The sequence below is a fragment of the Taeniopygia guttata genome, chromosome 2 (assembly GCF_048771995.1).
Source record: "Taeniopygia guttata chromosome 2, bTaeGut7.mat, whole genome shotgun sequence".
NCBI classification, from domain to species: domain Eukaryota; kingdom Metazoa; phylum Chordata; class Aves; order Passeriformes; family Estrildidae; genus Taeniopygia; species Taeniopygia guttata.
This window is the reverse complement of record NC_133026.1, coordinates 3,887,111-3,906,224: the sequence shown is the minus strand read 5'-3', so window position 1 is coordinate 3,906,224 and position 19,114 is coordinate 3,887,111. Positions and strand designations below refer to the sequence as shown.

At 39.4% G+C, this 19,114-nt stretch overlaps 1 protein-coding gene across 5 annotated transcripts in view; it reads left to right on the top strand.

Annotated features, from left to right (window-relative positions):
• MINDY4 (MINDY lysine 48 deubiquitinase 4) overlaps positions 1–19,114 on the top strand; it is a 73,799-nt gene that overhangs the window by 22,658 nt on the left and 32,027 nt on the right. For all 5 annotated transcript variants that reach the window (XM_012571348.5, XM_030264195.4, XM_030264196.4 and 2 more), the window contains 5 exons: positions 3,554–3,642; positions 7,784–7,885; positions 8,883–8,946; positions 9,923–9,988; positions 10,289–10,356. In XM_012571348.5, the coding sequence (XP_012426802.5) occupies positions 3,554–3,642; positions 7,784–7,885; positions 8,883–8,946; positions 9,923–9,988; positions 10,289–10,356 (389 nt within the window). The remainder of the gene's footprint in view (positions 1–3,553; positions 3,643–7,783; positions 7,886–8,882; positions 8,947–9,922; positions 9,989–10,288; positions 10,357–19,114) is intronic.

The following is a 19,114-nucleotide window of genomic DNA, read 5'->3' as shown; positions in this document are numbered from 1 at the left end:
AAAATCACATGGAGAGATGCTTGGGGTCAGGTGATGAGGTTCTTTCCTAAAATAAAAGGAACAAACACCTTGCAGGCACGCTGGGACACTGGCACTGCTGCTGGGCTCACCTCTCCTGCAGCCACAAGATCCCAGCTCCTCCCTCCTACGAGGTTTTCATCAATTCTCTGGCAACATCCAGCAGGGGGACAGGTCTGGAATGTCCAGCAGGTCCCTGTGGTGACCACAGCTGCTAAAACCACCCGGCCATGACTTGGGCCAGCCTAGCCAGCACGTGCCCAGTTGTGCTAGTTTTGCATCACAGAATATTAACAAGAAAGTGAACTAAAGTGAACTTAGTGAACTAAAGAAAGACTCTTTTAGAGGTGTTAAACTGACTGAAATTTTTAAGTTTTATTTCTTTACATTGTCAGTAAGAAAGAAGAAGTTGTAGGGGGAGGAAAAGTGTCCTCAAAGTTTTGTTCTGCTTCTTATTGCTCTTTCTTTTAGTTACTGTTCATAAATTTTTCTTTATACCTTTTTAAAGTTCTGAGCTTGTGTTGCCTTTCTCCTAATCGTGCCTCACAGCAGGAAATGAGTGCATTCTAGTACATCCTAGTGAGTGCACTGGTGCTTGGCCAGCACTGAACCCGCCACATTCATTGGTGCATTGGCCAGGAAATCTCAAATTGGCAAACCAAAACCACTACACCAGTCCAGAGGGATTTTTGGTAAATTCCAATCCCGGGCATCCAGTGACTTCTCTGAGCTCTCCCTTTCAGCCCTGCCTGAGCACTTGGCTCCCAGACAGTGCTTCACCCCTCTCTGCTCTGTGTTGCTCACCTTGGTTTCACAGGCTCAGCCCAGGGACCTCTCTTGTGCCACAGGGTCATGGAGCTGCCCCCAAAATCCACCAGATCCCTTGGAAAAATGGATCTTCCCCAGCTGCTTGATGCTTTTGTGCCAGCCCTGGGGCAACATCCAGCAGGTGGACAGATCTGGAATGTCCAGCAGGTCCCCATGGTGACCACAGCTGGTAAAACCACCCAGCCATGACTTGGGCCAGCCTGGCCAGCACGTGCCCAATCCAGAGAGATTTTTGGTGCTCTCTAATCCAGGGCATCCAGTGGCTTCTCTGAGCTCTCCCTTTCAGCTCTGCCTGAGCACTTGGCTCCCAGATAGTGCTTCACCCCTCTGTGCTCTGTGTTGCTCACCTTGGTTTCACAGGCTCAGCCCAGGGACCCCTCGATGCCACAGGGTCATGGAGCAGCCCCCAAAATCTGTCCTGGTTGAGATGGAGACAATACAAAACAACACTCCAATTTCAGAAGGCTTCAAACCCTTTTCATTATTGCATGCATGCTTCTTATACATTCTTAAAAAACTCCTAAATTTACACATTACTCATTGGTCAGAAGAGACCAAACAAAGTGCTCATTGCAGGTTTCCCTTATTTATCCTTCTCTCTTTCCTGGTTTCCCTGTCAACGACCTTGGCAAGAAACTCTTTCAGGGGTTAACATGGATCCTCCCATCAAACTTCTTTCAGGCTCATAGAAACCACTGCAAAACCTCCTCTACAAAAATCCACCAGATCCCTTGGATCCCATGGATCCTCCCCAGCTTTGTGATGCCTTTGTGCCAGCCCTGGGGCTGTGCCCCTGCTCCTGGGGTGTCCACACAAGGTCTCTCCCCTCAGGAGCAGGGATCTGAGGAATTCAGTAAATATTTGTAGGCTCCTCTTTCCAAAACACTCATTAAAGCCTCCGTGCTGATGCAGAAAATCTTTATCTGGCCTGAGAGAAGTAGGCCATTATACAGAAATGAAAGGAAGAAAGGCTTTGAGGCAAGGACAATGGCTAATAAACATGTCATTAAGATGTTTAATTAACTTACCCTAGTCTAGTTAAATATTTCATTAGGCTGGTGATCTCAGAAGAAAGCTGGTTATCTCACAAAGCCCAGTAGAAAAATAAGATACTAAATCTTAATTTAAACTCCAAAAGGAACTGTGGCAGTGGTGGTCACTGGCCCACAGTAAAAGTCACTTTGGTGTTTCCAGCCTGCAGAAAGGATATCTCATCACTTCCAGCCACCATTAAATTCCCCACCATGAATTCCAGTGCAGGAATGGTGTTGTGCTTAAATTGTAACTGTTTCAGCTCGTTAATATATTTCCTCCTCACTTCCAAAATTCAATTCAGCTCAACAACTGTTCATTTCTTTCTTATGTTAAGCTTTTGTGGTGCTATAAGTAGATATTTAGAATAAATCCTGTTATTTCTTTTTTCACTGAAAGGCCTGAAGGACTGACACAAACCTTGCTGTTCTCCTTGATATATTTCAGATTATTCACTCATCAGTTGCTTAAATAAATCTAGAGAAGCAGAGTATGTATAGTACAAATGAGAAATGAGAAGGTGTCAATATCTAAGCTATTCTGATTTCCATACTGCATTTACCTGCAGCTTCCCTTCCCTTGGTGCTGAATTTAGGACAATCAGAGAATTAAACTGATTTTTAAATCATACTGCTGTGTGAAAACTGCAGTGTTGTCCTGATTTTTAAACTGTTAAGTTTTATTTTATAGTTCTTCTGAAAATTTTAAAGTTCCCATAAAACTTCTTTAACCTTCTGATAATATTTACATAATTCTACTGGAATTCTCACGCACTGTTCATGTAAATAATGATTGTTTTGCATTCTTCTTTGTGGGAGGAGAGAATTGATGGACTGTTAGTTTGACCAGTGTGGTTGGAGAAGTAGTAATTCCATCCTCCAATCCACAGTCACCTTTAGAATTCTATAAATACCAAATGCTCAAATAAAAATTTCTCTTTTTCTCTTTTGAACTTACCAAGCTTCTGTGTACTCATTTCGTGTCCAATAGTGACACTGCAGGCTGCCCTTTCCCTTCTCCTGCAGGGTTTGAGAGGAGTTTGATGGGTGGCATTGTGGTGTCTGTGATGTCACCTTCTGTCCTGCATGTAGCCCAAAACCAGCTATGGATCCATAAAATTTACACTTAATATGGCATTTCTTGGTATTGTGATTTATTTCCTCTGAGACTGATAACTTGAAGGATTCAAACTTTCTTGTTTTTCTTTCTCTTGAAAGTGAGAGGGAGAGAGGGAGGATCTGAGGTGCAGAGGGCTGTCCTGAAACCTGAAATCTTTGTTTAGTGATGCTGGTGGGAACTGGAGGTTGCTGAGAGGAGGTACAAGAGCAAGGCTTGGAAAACACTCAGATTTGATTTCTCTCTGAAGATTAAACTGCAGTTCAGTAGGGATCAGGTGATTTTTAGTTCATATATCCCAGATTTCAATAAAACCCCACATTTCTTTTAACATTATAGATGTCTTGGTATTTTCAGGAAAAATGGGCAGGAGCCACAAAAACACTTAAAAACCTTGATTTTCATTGGCTTGCACAAAACCCCAGAGCCACAGAGAGCACTGTCAAGTCCTGGCTGCAAAGAGAGGGATGAAAGGATGGCTTTGGGCTGGGTGGGGCTCACAGGGCTTTTCCCCAGCATCCATCACTTTTTTGCTCATGGAGTGTCCCATTTTCCCCAGGGTGGCCCATGTGGGGTTCTGGCTGCTGTCCAAGCCTGTGTCCTGCAGCAGCTGATCTTTGCAGACAGCAACAGGAACAAAGACACCCGGTAAGGCAGTGAAATTTCAGGAATTTTGCCTACAGAATTTAAGAAACTAAAATTTTATTGCAATTAATAATTTTTATTATTAATTTTATTTCTCTGCTGCAGCCACTCAGGAGCCTTTTAAGTTTGAACTTACTGAACTTCTTTTTGTTTTAGAGAGAGAGAGAGAAAGAAATCACCTTCTAATTTACTTGTGTTTACTTCCCGTGGAACTGTAGGAATGTAGAAGTTGGTGTCTTATTTGTGTAATTGCTTGTGATTAACCCAAGAACCTCTACAAAAAACAGCTTGAATTTGGGCCAATGAAAATTAATTAGCCTCGAGGTCCTCATGGAAATTGGATTTCAAACAAAAAAGTAATCAAGGTTTGAAAGACAATGAAGTTCATCCAGTGTTTTGACACGAAGAATCTCAACAGGGTTGAGAAATTAAAGTGATAATGTTGTTTTTTTTTTTTTTCTTGTAACTGCTTTTGATTGTTCCTTTAAACTCCTTAATGGAATTTGAATTTATATTCTGTGTATTTTCCACTTGCTTTAAAGGAATTTTGTTAGGTGTTGCTGCTGACAAGGAAATTGCTTGGACTGCTGTAATAATGATGTACTTGTCATGTTGCTAAAGGAGCATGAGTTACTGAATTAAATTCTGGAAAATAATGCCTCAGAAATTACTTTGTTACCAGTTTTCATGTATTTGCCTTTTGTTTTCAGTAAGACTTTAAGTCCTTTACAAAAGACAAATTCCACAAAGCTTCCCTGTGCCTTAAAGGAACAGAATGTATAATTGGGAAAATTATTTCACTGGTTTGTGCTGCCATCACCTTCTTTTATTTGTGACCTCCATTATTCCAACCTCAATTTAGAATAAAGAGAAGCTTTCATGCTGAGATCTTTCATTACCTTACAACATAAAAATATTCCTCTTGTATTAAATTTTGGCCTTAAATACCCATTTTTCTGTTTGGAACTGTGCAGGAAAATGCTGTGGTCTCTGTTGATATTCCTTAGTGCTGTCTGCCTTACCCTTAATGTAAATTCATTTTTTGGGCTGTTTTTCATCAATATTGGAAAGAAACAGGTACCTGTAGAGCATCATTATTTGTTTTTAGCATCCAGGATGGAAAGTGACAGAAATTATCCTGAAAAACTTTAAGATTTCAGATTATAATGAGGGCAGACTTTTCAAGGTTCTTGTCTACATAAAATAAAATCCTCAGAAACTTTCTTGCAGGCAACTCAGTGCATATTTAGATTTTATAACCAGGAGTCTCCACAGAAGAATTATTTCAGGCTGTGAAAACCAAGAATTTCTTTCAGCCTTTGATCATCTGCTCCTTGGTCCTTTTGTGTCTCAGGTCATCCTTGGTGAAAGCAGAGATGATAATTCCCCTCTTGCAGCATAGTTCAGAGATCATAAATGAAATAAAATTATGTGGCACCCAAATCAGTGGATGGAGGCCAGATTGTTTAAAATGGGTGTCCCAACAAATCCTGTTTACTTGCCAGAATTTGCCTCTCCTGTTTCCCCCCTCTCGTTATCCACATGGTTTGAAAAGATTTTTGGTTTTTATTCATGAGATAAACATATTTTTCTTATGCTCTGTTTGCCATGGGCCGAAACTTTCAGCAGGCAGAAGGGAAGAGAAGCCTCAGAGCATCAAATGAGAGGATAAACATTCCTAACTCTAACATGGATTTTCAAATTATCAACCACTTAACAGGAAGTGTTTGATTTCAGGCTTCTTTGACATTCAGGAAATAATTATCATGTCTCTTTCTTCGTCTGCTGCCTCTATCAGACACAGAAATTACTTGTGATTCCCATGTATTTCTGGGTGTCTGTATTAGAACACAGGCAGAGATAAGAGAAAGTTGTGATTATAATTCTTTTTTTCACTTGAAAATTCTCATCAATTCTTTCCCATATCTCACATCCTTCAGAAAGGGAAACACTCTCTAAATTAACATTATTTTCAAGGCAAACATTGAACTTGAAAGTCTGTTTTAATTTTTTTGACGTTTGGTGTTTCTTGTTTAGTCTTTTGAATTATTAGATCTTTTACTCAAACAATGGGAACAGGTTTTGTCCTCATCTCCCATGCTGGTAGCACTCTAAAACTGATAAAATCTGATTTCAAAGACTGCCATTCTTGGAGCCACTAGAGAAAACTCCAGTTATGTTCTTCCTAGGGGTATGGAAACTTTTGGCCACTTCTTCAGTCTCATGGATATTTGGTTTCTTCTCAAATCTGCCAATTCTCCACTTTGTGACTTTCAGTCCCTTGGTCCTGTAATGTTTTAGGTCCTGACTTTGGGGCACATCTTAAAAAAATGCAAGCAGCTTTTATTGCAGATAGTACTTTGGAGAAAGTTTAGTGGTGGGTAAAAACATCATGGTGTAGATTTGTTTAAAAGGGTTAAGTAAAATCTTCAGAAAGAAATTAAGTATGAATGCATTTAGAAACTAAAAATCATAATTAAAACATAAAACAATCCTATTGGAGTGTATTGAAAGCTTTATTACAGATTTAAGGATGAAGTAGCTTCTCTTGTCCATTATTTGCCAATATGGTACTGTTCCCTGAAGCATTTACCTGCTTTTTTGTCCAAACAATTAAAAACATGTTCTTTGGAAGAGGAACTCTTTATTTTAGAAGAGGAATCCTTTCTTTTCTTTCAGGGTGTGGTAACTAGTTCCTGTTGTTGATCATACCTTATTTACTCTTCTCTTGATTTTCATCCATTGCTTTTAATGGTAAAACCAGTTTTATTTTCATAATTCCTTTAATCATTTTAATCAGACACCACCTTAAGCAGTGATCTCCTAGAAGTGAAAACTGTGAATTCCATCACTTAAATTCACCTGTGTGACAGGAGTAGTGTCAGAGCACAGAGAGATATCAAGTTTACAATTATTATTTAACCCTCATTAGGAGGGTTATAAATAATAAACTCATAGAGGTCCCCCAAAAAGCAGCACAGAGCTGCTAACACTTGCTTTGGTGAATTAATGTCTTTCCAATGTCTGTTTTCCTTCTGACTTGAGAAGAAACCCACCCAGTGTGCCCAGTTTGTTCTGCAGCAATCTAAAGAGAATTTTTCTTCCTACAGTTCCTTCCACTGGGTCTGATTATCTTCAAGGTTCAAACCACCTTCTTAAATGCCTGAAGTGAGATTTTTTCCTCAGAGAATAGTGCAAAAAATACGAGTGGTGGCATCAGTGTCATCTGTCTCTGCAGGTGCTGAGCAGTCTCAGCACAGGGTGAGCCGTAGGTGCTCTTGTGGCCTCTTATTCTGCTGTTCATTCCCAGAGAAAAGTGGGGTTCAGCTCTACCTTCACCTCTGGAATGTTGCAGCATTTCTGAGAGAGAGAGAGGCCATGATTTATGTTTGGAATGAGATTTGAGCTACTCCAGCCTAGGCCTCAGATTTGGGCCTTGTGAGGCCTTCCAGCCTGTGACGCAGTTAGAAATTAAAGAATTTGTGACACAGTTAGAAATTAAGAGTTTGTGATGCAGTTAGAAATTAGGAGTTTGTGGCGCAGTTAGAAATTAAGAGTTTGTGATGCAGTTAGAAATTAAGAATTTGTGGAACAGTTAGAAATTGTATTAAGGTGTGATGGGGAGCACTGGGCGGTCTGGGTGTGAAGTAGTATAGGTTTATAGTGTAAGGTTTAGGCCACCTTAAGACAAAGATAAGCAATATTAGCTTGCCAATCAGAGTGCCTTTGTAAACTGTAAACTATATAGAAGTGTATATAAACTGCCATCTTCTCTCGAATAAACGGAGAACGTTGCATTAATCATATTGGTTGGATGTGCATTCTGTCCTGTCCAGCTTTCCCGATTTATGAGGTCCCTGGATTTGCTGGAATGTCTCCCCAGTGACAATACCAGCTGCCTCTCCAACTCACAGCATTTTTGGCCATCCAGGTTGTCTTTTTCTCAGCTGTAGAAGAACTGAGGTTCTTCTACATAATAACAGAAATAACGATTTTCTGACGCAGCTCACCGGAGCCTTGTTATAAACCACTATAAAACTCTGTCTCTAAAGATGCTTTTGTTCTTTTAGGGCAAAACCTGCCCTGAATCTGTTTGCCCTCATATTTTGCTGCTTGTCTCTCTCCTTTATTTCCTGGACTGCAGTTGTCTCCAGCCCTCAGAAGCTCACAGGACCAAGTGCCTCTCCCTGGCTCTCGCTGACATTCTGTGGCGTGCAGGGGGCCACGAGAAAGCCGTGGTGGCACTGTGAGTAGGAGAAGCACTTTCATTCCCTCTACACTGCCCTACCTGTCCCAAATCCACATAATTCACAATAAAAATGCTTTGTAAGCTGCATTTATGCCACCTAAAGCAGCCTGAGGAGTGATGCAAAATGTAATTTCTGCTGCCCCAGTAGCTGGGACAGAATAGACAAAACACTTTGAAGTTGCTGTGAAAGATCCTGGATCTTTATTTCCTTGATGGATTGGATTTAATTGATTATAGGGATCCTCCAAAATCTTCTTATTAAGAGTTATTTTTCCAGATGCAGCATTCTGCTCCTGTATTGCAGGATATTCCATTAGGGCAGGAATTAAGCTCCTTTTCTGTATTTGCCAGCTTAATTTATGCAATGTAATTAGGCTGCTTGTACACAAAACATCCAACTTTTAGATCTCTAGCTTTGGCTGCACTGGAACCTAAAGGACTTTTTTAAGTGAGTCAGGTTTTGTGATCATAATTAATTTCCTTTATTAGATCAACTAAAATAGCTGCAAAATCACAGAGAGGCTTTGTAATACAAAAATCCTTCGTAAACCTGAAATAGAAACAGCAAATTCAAAGACATTTCAAATGATATTTCACATGTTTTACATCTCAAACTTGCTTCCTCTGTGATATTTTACATATGTTCTTCTGCTTGTTTGAATGTCATTACTCTAAAAATATTTTTCAATAAAAACTGTCATTGACTTCTTATATTTATCCTCTTTCTGTAAGGAGAAACTTGTAATTCATGTAAGACTAAGAGAGCAGAGCACAGATAAAGTGCTTGTTTCACTAACAGAAGTTTGATTTGTAATATAAACTTATTTACAAGAAATCTTTTTTAAAATTAAAAAAAAAAAAAATTAAAAATTGTTATTAAAAATAATAATAATGCAAATCTTTGGCACATCATTCAGCTCATATAACATGTTGATTTCTCTTTAATGCTATTTTCTTCCTTTTAACATGAGTTTTGTCTGAATGTCCCCTTCAGGCCATCAGGAAGACAGCAGTTCACTCCCACAGGGAAATACAAGGCAGATGGAATCCTAGAAACTGTAAGGCTCTGTGTAACTCTCATTCTCCAGATCCTCTTTCTTGCTTTCCCTATTTCAGTTCAATAAATCTGTTGCTCTCCTAACATTTTAAAATCAAATTTGTTGTGATCCAAAACCCAATAGGAGATAAAATGCCACAGCCTGCCTGGCTCTGAGTTGTCCCAGTGGCTGTGGGCAGTTGGGCTCTCTGAAATCCTTTTTTTTTTTTTTTTTTTTTTTTTACCTTCCAAACCTAAACACACTACCTGCTTTTAATGACACACAGTATAAAATGAACGTGGGCCCCTCCAATTGACCATGAGCATGAAAAGGCACTATTTTCTTCTTGTCTTACACAGAATTCTTTGCCTTTTTTCCCCCTCCAAAAGCTCCAATTGGCAGAACACTTTCCAGTTATGCCATGTTTCCATCTGAGGCGCCTCTTTGCAAGCAGTGGTGCCTTCAGCCAGGCTTTAGTGGTTGCAGGAAGTGTTTTTGGCCTCATAAAAGGGGGAATGGATGTCTCAAAAAATCTGAAGATGGAAAAACAGGCAAAGAATATTGAAGTGAGGGCCTGGATCTGTGAGCTCTCCTGGATTTCATGTTAAATAGGAATACTCATATTCTCTGAGTGTGGTAAATGCCTCACCATATAGGTACAAACCCCTGAGCTTCTTGCTCATCCTGTGTCTTCTAAAGCTGCAGTATTACTCTGTTCTAGGAATTGTTTTTTATTCCATAGACAATGCTTAAAATTGATCAAGGTGTCTGTTCGAGAAACTTAAAAATCATCAAAGAGCAGCATTGAAAACTTAATATATCAGGTGTTGAGATGTAATTCAATGCCAAATGACAACAGTAAGAGGTAGATTTTATTAGATCTTTATTTCTTTTTTGTTAGTTCAGAACTTTCCAGACAATTTGAAAGTTTTTGGCTCCTTCATTTCAGCTTTCAGGTTATAAAGTCACCTTTTTTCCTTCTTGCATTTCTTCCCAGCTGATACTTCACAGTGCCACGAGATATGAGGACCTGATTCTATTTCTACAGCAGAATATTCACCAGGTACTGTGTTTAATTATATATTAATTAAACAAATCAGCTGCCAGGCTTTGTGTCTATTAGTCTCACACAATGTGTTGTGAACACTGTTTCTACAACTCTATGGACACGTTTGCATTTTAACAAACACAGCAACAAATTCAGCTTTAGCATAAATCACAGCAATTCCTTTTGCCTTCAATTCCATTTGCATTTCTGGAGAATTGGGCAAAAAAAATTTAGACACAACAAACAAAATAACACCAAAATCCTAGACAAACAAACAAACAAAATAACACCAAACTAACACCTTTTCTTTTTCAGTTTGAAATTGGTCCCTATGGCTGCATCCTCCTGACTGTGTCTGTCATCTTGTCGAGATCCATCAACCTGTGAGTGCCTCTCTAGCCTTATTTAATAAACTGCACTGGGAAAAACAGGGAGAAATCCCTGGTGTGCTTCAATCTCTGTTCTCGTGTTTGCTCTGATAAATATGGGGGAGTTGTGCAGATTTACCCACCTAATCTTGGCTTTTCTTGTATATCTTATTATATCTTGTGTATAATTATATAGTGATCAGTCCACCACATCTGATAGCAAATTCTCCATCTGATTCAAATTCTCCATCTAAACATTAGGGATCATGTCTGAGGTTGTTTTTTGTTCTCTCTACCTTGACAGTTTAAGCAAGCCTTGTTTAAAGGGTTATATATTTCAGATACTTCAGGTGTCTTAGGTAGAGGGGGATAACCTCACTGTGATGACTTCCCCAGTATCTCTGTCAGTGATAAGGGAATAAAATGGGTGAGGCAGCTCATTTTTAGGTAGCTGTAAGTAATGCATGACAAACCTACAGTTTATTGCTGTAATGAATATTCTGAGCTCATGAGAAGTCACCATGACCTCTTTAAAAACTCCCTGAGGCTTGCCCAGGCACAGTGGGCATTCAGCTGAGCTTTTATAGACACTGAAGGTGTTTCTGTGAGTGTCAGTGGGTCAGAATAGAAAGCTTTTCTTCGTTCAGTCAAGTTTTCACTGCTGTGAAGATCCTCAGGAGCAAGGGGAAGTGTCGGAACTCAAAATGTCCCTCAGACATTTTAGGATGTTCCGGGTCCTGGTCAGAAGCATTTGAGACCCTGGTAGGCAGCTGGAAACAGCTGTGATTTTGGATTTGAACCATGGAACAATTTACCAACCTTGCAGGAAGAACAAGAAGTCACAAAAGTTTAGATATTATAGTAGAAGTAGTCGCAAAGTGAAGGGAAGAATTTTTGAGTGCTGTACAGGGGGGTTTAAGGTCTCGTACATGGAGGTCGAGGTTTTAAGATGGAGGGATTTGGGCCTGTCCTGTCCTCCCTCTTTCTCCTTCCTTACCTCCATGTTCTTGGTGATGTTGGCACTCACAGATTGGTTTAGAGTAGAAAAGCACCATTTAATATAGGTAATAGGCACTGGGAAAAAACTGTAACCATGTAACACGTAATGTACCATATAAAAGACAGCAGCAGCCCTGGGCGGGGAGAGAAGAAACAGTCGGGAGTCAGAGAGGATGTCAGGGTGTGTGTGTGCCTCTGCCTGAGCTGTGAGCAAACCACAGCAGCCTGAGAAGAAAATCTTTTAGATAATTTGCAATAAACTGCCTTGAGATTGAACAACAGAGATTGTTGAGCCTTTTTTTGAAAGCACAGGTTGGAGGAGAGATTTTTCCACCACACGGAGCTCCCCCTGCCCTAGGTTGGGCTGTGGCAGGGAAGCTGCTCCCTGACAGTTTGCAATACGCAATGACATGGAGGGAACAGCTGCACTTGGAAGCAGCACGAGGCTGATTTATGGAAGCTTTTATTTCTTACAGCCCTGCATTGTCTTGACAAGAAACAGCAACTTAGTCCAAATTTGAGATCCATAATCAGTTCTCACCTACTGGGATCTCAGCAAGGATTTGCAAGATTTAGTTGGGGTTTTTTTTGTTTTTGGGTTTTTTTTGGGGTTTTTTTTTTTGGTTTTTTTTTTGTTTTGTTTTGTTTTTATTGTAATTTCTTCTTTTCTTTTGCTTATAGTAACACTACAGCCCTTGGCTTGACTCCACTTTTATAGTCTTAACACAAATGATTGATAATTTCAGGGCACATGCCATTTATTCTCATTACAGGAGAGAAGTTCAGATTAATAAAGTTACTTGTGCAAGTAAGGATCTGTAGGTTCATAATTGCTGCTGTCTGCACTGCTTTGTTTGCTATAAAATGATAAATATTCTTTAATTATTTAAGCAAGGATATATTCTCCCTCATCACCTCCCAGTTCCTGCCAGATGGATTATGACAAGGCACATCAATCAGCTGCAATTTTATTTGGGGGAGCTATGTCTATAGTGAACATGGCAGTTCCTTTTGGTGCCTGTTTGAATTTTAAACTATCTAAATATTTTTACAGATCTGATCCAGAATGTCAGAACAGTTTATGAAGTGCAGTTTTGTTTTGAGGAATTGCCATGATTTTCTCACAAAACTTCATTTTAAAGTACTGTTTCTCCTTTAGCTTATACTGTGTAAGACACTGCATTGGTATCTTTTTTTTTTACAAGAAACGGTATTTTTTCTATTTTTAAACACAATAGAAAGTGTTTTAGACCCTTGCACAATTTTTTTTTTAAGAAGTGCAAACTGAATTTTGTTTATATAATCTTCAGCAATCGATTTAGCTGCCTGTGTCACCTTGCTTCTCTTAGGTTATTAAAAATATCAAGACAAATAACTCAGTGCTGATACCCTCAAGAAATATGAACTATTCAGAGAGTGTTACCAGCATGGTAAGCAATTATTTACATAACTGGCATAGTTCTGGATGAACAGCTGAAGACAAACAAGAGTTGGTTTAGATAATGGAATTTTAGCCAGTAATAGATCTCGCTGAGATTGTTCTGCCCCAGTTTTGGGGGTTTTTTTTAACAGAAAAATCAGGAGGTTTTTACAACAGAAAACTCCATGGAAGTTTCAATTTTCCAGATTTTTGTGTGCAAAAAAAAAAAGGTTATTTAATTTTAGTTGAGGAGCTGACAGCACTTAGATTTTTCCTATTTTGAGTGTTATTATCTATCTTAATGATCTTTATTGCCAAGATAAGTTGTGGACTCCCCATGTCTGGAAGTGCCCAAGGCCAGGCTGGAGCACCCTGGGATAGTGGGAGGTGTCCCTGTCCATGGCAGGGGTGGCACTGGATGGGCTTTAAGGTCCCTCCCAACCCAAACCAGTTCAGGATTCAGTGATTTATTTACTTTCTGTGTAAGTATTTGCATTTAGGCCTTTAAACTAAAAAAAAAAAAAAAAAAAAAGGAAAAAAAAAAAAGCCCCCATGATTAATTTAACTTATTTTGGATGTCTGTGTTAGAATGACAAAAATAATCTCCTAAAGTGCTTGGTTATCTCCCCCAAAAAGTGAGAAAATCTAAATAGCCTACTCATAAAGAAATTTTACACTCTAGATATCAAGTTGTGTAATTACATCTGTTTTTTATTGATAGATCAATGAAAAATGGGAGATTAAATGTTAATAATGCAGAGCATTATACATGACAAAAACACTGTTACAACTCTGCTCACCTAGTGATGGGCTTTAAATAGGCTGTAATAAAAAAAGGAGAGAAATTCTGGCACCAGCACTAGAAATTTAATTATCTGAACACATCAGTTCAATTTTCTGTGATAGACAAGAGATAAATCATATGTTGAGAGTTGAGAACAGAATAAAAACATATTAATGACTTCATATAAATATATGATCTTCCACCTTTCATTTTGCATGTAGTCCTGTCTCCCCAGGCCAGTAAAGTCACATTAGTACTGTAGCAAAGTGGAAGACAAAAACAAAGTTTCCCTTTAATTTGCACAGATTAAAAAAAAATCTTCTTTCTTCACCAATCAAGAGAAATAACTTGGAAGTAATAAAAATTCAGGCACTCATGACAAGGTTGAATACATTGTTCCTCAGAGTCCAAGAGCTTGGGTGCTCTCAGGCAAGCACTCAGGCTTTGATGTTAAAACAAGCATAATTCTAATTTTTTTTCCCACAACATAAACAATTTTCAGTACTGGGAGATGAAGAGGCCAAAAGTATCAAGAGGTTCAAATAAATTTCGAGCAATTAATGAAAGGTGCAGGCTCCAGCATCCCTAAACCCCCTGGCTTTGATGTTGTCTCCATGTCCCCCATTTTTGTGTCCTGCCTTGATGTTTGCTCCTGCTTTTGCTGCTTTTTTTGGTCCAGCTCCATAATTTTTACATTGTTACAGATCTTCCCTTGCAAATGGAAATTCCAGTTTTCAGCCAGGTCTGCTGGGCAGTTGTTCTAGGATCACGGGCAGTCTGAAGCATTTTTATTTCAGGGGGACGCATGCCAGGAAATGCAGGAGTTTGTGCCTCTTTGTAGATTTTGGGTAATGAGTTTTTCATGCTCCAAGCACTAATGATCATCACTGCCTGAGCTGATAACAAATGGCCAGAGAGGAGTGAGAATTCCTGAGGAAGTTGCTGAGAACGCGTTGTTGCTTCTGGTACAGGAAGGAATTCTGGTTCCTAACAATTGTTACCTGTTTTTTTATTTTAATTTGTTTTTTTTTTAAACAACCAGCAAAATTTTTTTTTTTTTTAAAAAGTCATATTATAGCAGCTCAAGGGACTAATCTTTCTGAGTGTGCAAAATGTGTGCTGGGATCTTGATGTAAATGAGAGCTACAGGATATTTTCCATGCATGGGAGAGAGAATGAGCTCGAAAGTTGGGCTGCAAGCCCCCATTGAGCCTCACCACTGAGTGCAGGAAAGTTGTGAATATTCAGGGGTGGTTTTAGAGACAACTCAAGTGATCCCCACAATCTGACTGAATTTCCAGCCTGCTGTGGGACTGCAGCACAGTTTTCCCTGCTGGGTGCTGCCTCATCCTCTCCCAACCCTTGGTCCCTTCCTTGCTGTGCTTACTCATGCAAAGCCATTCCTGGAGTGGGATGTGGCTCCTTTGGATGCACCCAGTGGATCCTCAGCTTTCTTTAAATTCCAGCTCCTCACCAATCCTGTTCCCACATTTTTCCTAATCACTGCAATAACTTGTTGGAGTTGAGACAGTCATAGCTGAGATGGAGACAATACAAAGCAGCACACTCCATCTTCAGGAGGCTTCAAACTGGTTTTATTCTAGCATGCATGCTTTTTATACATTCTTACAAAACTCATAAATTTACACTTTACTCTCACCAGAGACAAACAAAGTGTTTCTTGGAATAGGCAGTTGCAGGTTTCCCTTATTTATCCTTCTTTCTTTCTTGGTTTCTGTGCCAACAACCTTGGTAGAAAATTCTTTCAGGGGTCAACATGGATCCTCTTACCAAACTTCTCTCTGGCTCACAGAAGTCACTATAAAACCTCCTCCACAATAATTCACTGAATAAAATCATCCTTTTTAGAACCCAGGAGAGCAAAAACACGTGGAACGAGAAAATTCCTTGGGTGGAATCCCTTTGTGGAAAACCAGTGTATTGCCATTTTCAGGCTACCTGGAGACAATGCACAGAGCCTGATCTGAAACACGGGCTCGTTGTGCTACTCACAAATCAAAATGCCACTGTTTGCATCACTTTTGTGACTTGGGGATTCCTTATCAGTTACTGATAGCAGGTCATGTGTCATTCTCCAGTCAGGATTGGTCACTGGGTGGCTCTTCCAAGTTTTCTCTGAAGTGCTGCTGTGAGAATCAGTAAAACAATGGCTTTAGCTGTGGGAAAAATAAAAAAAGGAGACTGATTTTGCAAGTCAAGAGGAGGCTGTGTACTTCATTAAGGTTGGCTGCTCGTAAACTTTGGAAAATACACGTCAACATTTTCCTTGTTGTGATCCCACAGCTCTATGAGCTACACTTCTCTAGTCCTTACTGCTCCAGAGAAGGGTGTTCAGACCTGTTTCAAAGTTACCTGTGCTGTTCCCCTTTTGGTGTTGGGGAATTTTGGTTGTTTGGAGTTGGTTGTTTTGTGTGTTTCTTTATTTAACTTATTTTTTTTCAAAAGCCAATGTGTATTTAAAAAGTCGGTTGTTTTTAAGTCAAAAAAAATCACATTTTGACTCCTTATCAGTGTAGGATTTCTCACACCCAATAACTCTGTCCTTGATTATTACCAATTCACCTCATTCTCTGAAATCTGTAATGAACAGTTTTTCACTTGAGGGAATCAAATTATTAAAATTATGTTGTTCTGTGCACTTACTCTTCATTCCTGTGGTACATTTTACTTAAATGGACAAGTTAAATCTCCTTAATCTGCCATTCTGCTCCATCTTTGAAATAAAAACATGCAGAAGCACCAAATCATGTTAAATGCTGCCCATTATTATGCCCTTTACCATGGCCAAATATATCTGATTATCATCTTGGGTTTACTTCTGTAATGATTTGTCTGGTTGCATGTAATCCTACAAGAATCTTCCTCTTCTGGTCCATTGGCAAACTATTTTTACTTTTTTTTTTTTTATTTTTTTTTTTGTAATTTTAGCAGTTCTATCTGCCTTTACTCATCAAGGCAAGTTTTTATTCTATTAGTTTTTATTCTATTTTATTTCTAGTCTATTTATTATTTTTAGTAGCAGGAAATAATCATTACTACAGTAATAATTTTTTTTTGTATCCTTTCCTAAATTCCTTTCTGTATCATTTACAGTAAAATAACTCCAATTCTGACACATTATTGGACTTTAAATCCCTTTCAGTCATGCAGGACTTTGAAAAGGAAAGTGATGCTCTGCTGGCTCATGAGCTGTGGGGTGGAACAAAGGGTCCCCCACCCTCAATCCACTTTCATTTGCTGACACCTTTTCCTGTCCCAGAGCCAATCTCTAATTTGGAGTTCCCCTGAAATTCACCTTCTCTCCTGATGCTGTTTGGTTGCTGGAGAAAGGCTTTCTGTGAAATTATCCATTGGCTGGGCCAGGGGAAAATTCCAATTCCAGCTTCTCATGAAGGATCCGGTCACTTGGGACGCTGTCAGCTCTTGATAGAAGTAGATTTTTCTGTGAGCCAGTTTTTCTACCTTTTTAAAGGTAGTTTCCACTTCACTTGAGAGTGCCTGGGAGAGCAGCAGCAAGGGGAAGTTGGGTCTGGGAGCAGTTTGCACTCAGGGCTTGCAGTTGTGTAATATAAATAGATGTCATCGTGGTTTTTTACAGCTTTTGGTGTTTGAAGAACACAGGGAAGCTGCTGGTTTTGAGGGAAACAGCTGTCAATTATGTTACAGTGCTAAAAAACAAGGGCCTGGACACAACTGAAAAAAAAAAAAATATATATATATATATATATTTGAGAATCTCAGAGCTCTCCAAGAGCCATTTGTGATTTTGCAACATGAGGGAGGCAGGTTAGATTTACCAGGAACAGGGGGAGGAGCAAATAGGAGAGATTTTGTGGGATCCAGACCTTGGTGGGGAAGAATTTAACCCTTTTTAGTTGGGCTGACTGAACTTCTGTGCCTCCTGCTGCATGCAATTCCTAATTTTCAGGATCTTCCCTGCCTTTGAGGTAGTGGGAATTGGGCAGAGGCCCTTGTAAAGTGTTCCCTGGGCAAGAGCTGTTTGCAACAATAATCAATTAATAAATGCAGAATAATCAATGCAGCTGTTAAAAGGTAATAAAGAAGGGAGTTTGCTTGAAAGAATTTAATGTTTTTCCTTAAAAAAAAAAAAAAAAGGCAAGAATACAGGGATAATCAGTGACAGCTTTAGCAATAATTGTGGGAGGATGTGAGACCAAGATTTGAAGCTTTGTGCTTTCAAAAAGGCATAGGCAGTGGAATATATTGATGTGTGAAATGTCACTTTCTAATGCTTGAGAGAGAGGGGGCCCAGAGACAAAAGGTGGTGGGAAAAGGGGGTTTGGAAGACAAGACACAGGAAAGGAGAGTAGAGTCTCACTCTAGAGAAATGTGTAGGATTTGCCAAATTAAATCTGAATATAAGGCAGCTTTTTCATATTGTAGATAAGGAATGTGACCCAAGTGGAAATGTGACCCCAAAGGCAAAGAAGAGGAAAGGTTGAATTAAGTTTGAGGGTGTTTGCTGCACTGGAGGACAAGGAACAAAGGTTAGTGGTAAAGAAAAATGAGTAAATGAGACTCAATTCAGAAAAAAAGGGCAGAATCAAGAAGACAAAGATGTTTTTATGCTGCTTCTGTTTGTTATCTTGATAGGTAAGGGATTGGGGAACTGGGAAACAATGCCAAAAATAATAAATGGGGGGAAATGTGGAGTTTGCCCAGGTATTTGAGACATGTGACTCTTGTTCCTGTGGTAAGGAAATTCAGGAATTTCAGCTGTGTCACCTGCTGGGTTCACAGAAGAGAAGGGGAGGACCAGAGGCTGAGTGACAGCAAATTTGTTGTGGATGTGCAGCATGAAGGTCACTTGTGGGAATAAAAACAGATTGCTCCCTGACACATCCATCTCCTTGTGGAACAGATCAGGATAAATCAAAAAGCTGAGGAGCTGAAGAAAGGAAAGATATGAGCTCATCCTCTGGGGAGTTTTCTGACTTCTTATAATAGTGCAGAGGAATGAAAAAATTGTGGTGAGCAACAACCTTCTCTGTCATCAGTGGTCTGAGTCCTGCTGTTGGAAAATAGAAAAAAAATGAGGTTCAGATGAGGCCAGACGTGAGAAAATGAAACAGTGATTTTCTTATCATATTAATACAGAGATATCAGGAAATTATGTGAGGTTTCTTTGTAGAGTGGAGGTGGCTGATATCAGGAATAATGTAAAGAATGCTCCAAGTTAAATGAATATTCTGCCTCTCAGTAAGGAGAGCAACATGGTGCAAAGTCAGCACAGCTGATTGTAATTCATGCACAACAGCTGAATAGATTTTGTGGGAGGTGGAATTTAACGTGAAAAAGTGATGATGGCTACACAAAGGCAAAAGAAAAATAAACCAGGTATCTTTGTACCTACACCTCACTCCTAAATTTATTCACCACTTTCAAGCTTTGTCTTTCTCCGACTTTATGAATGGACCTGATCCTAAAAGCTTCTCCTTGTCATGCCTTATTTAAATATAGAGTAACTTGACTTGCAGTTGTAGGAGAAGATGCAGAATTGTTAGTTAAACAAACAAACAAAAAAAGAA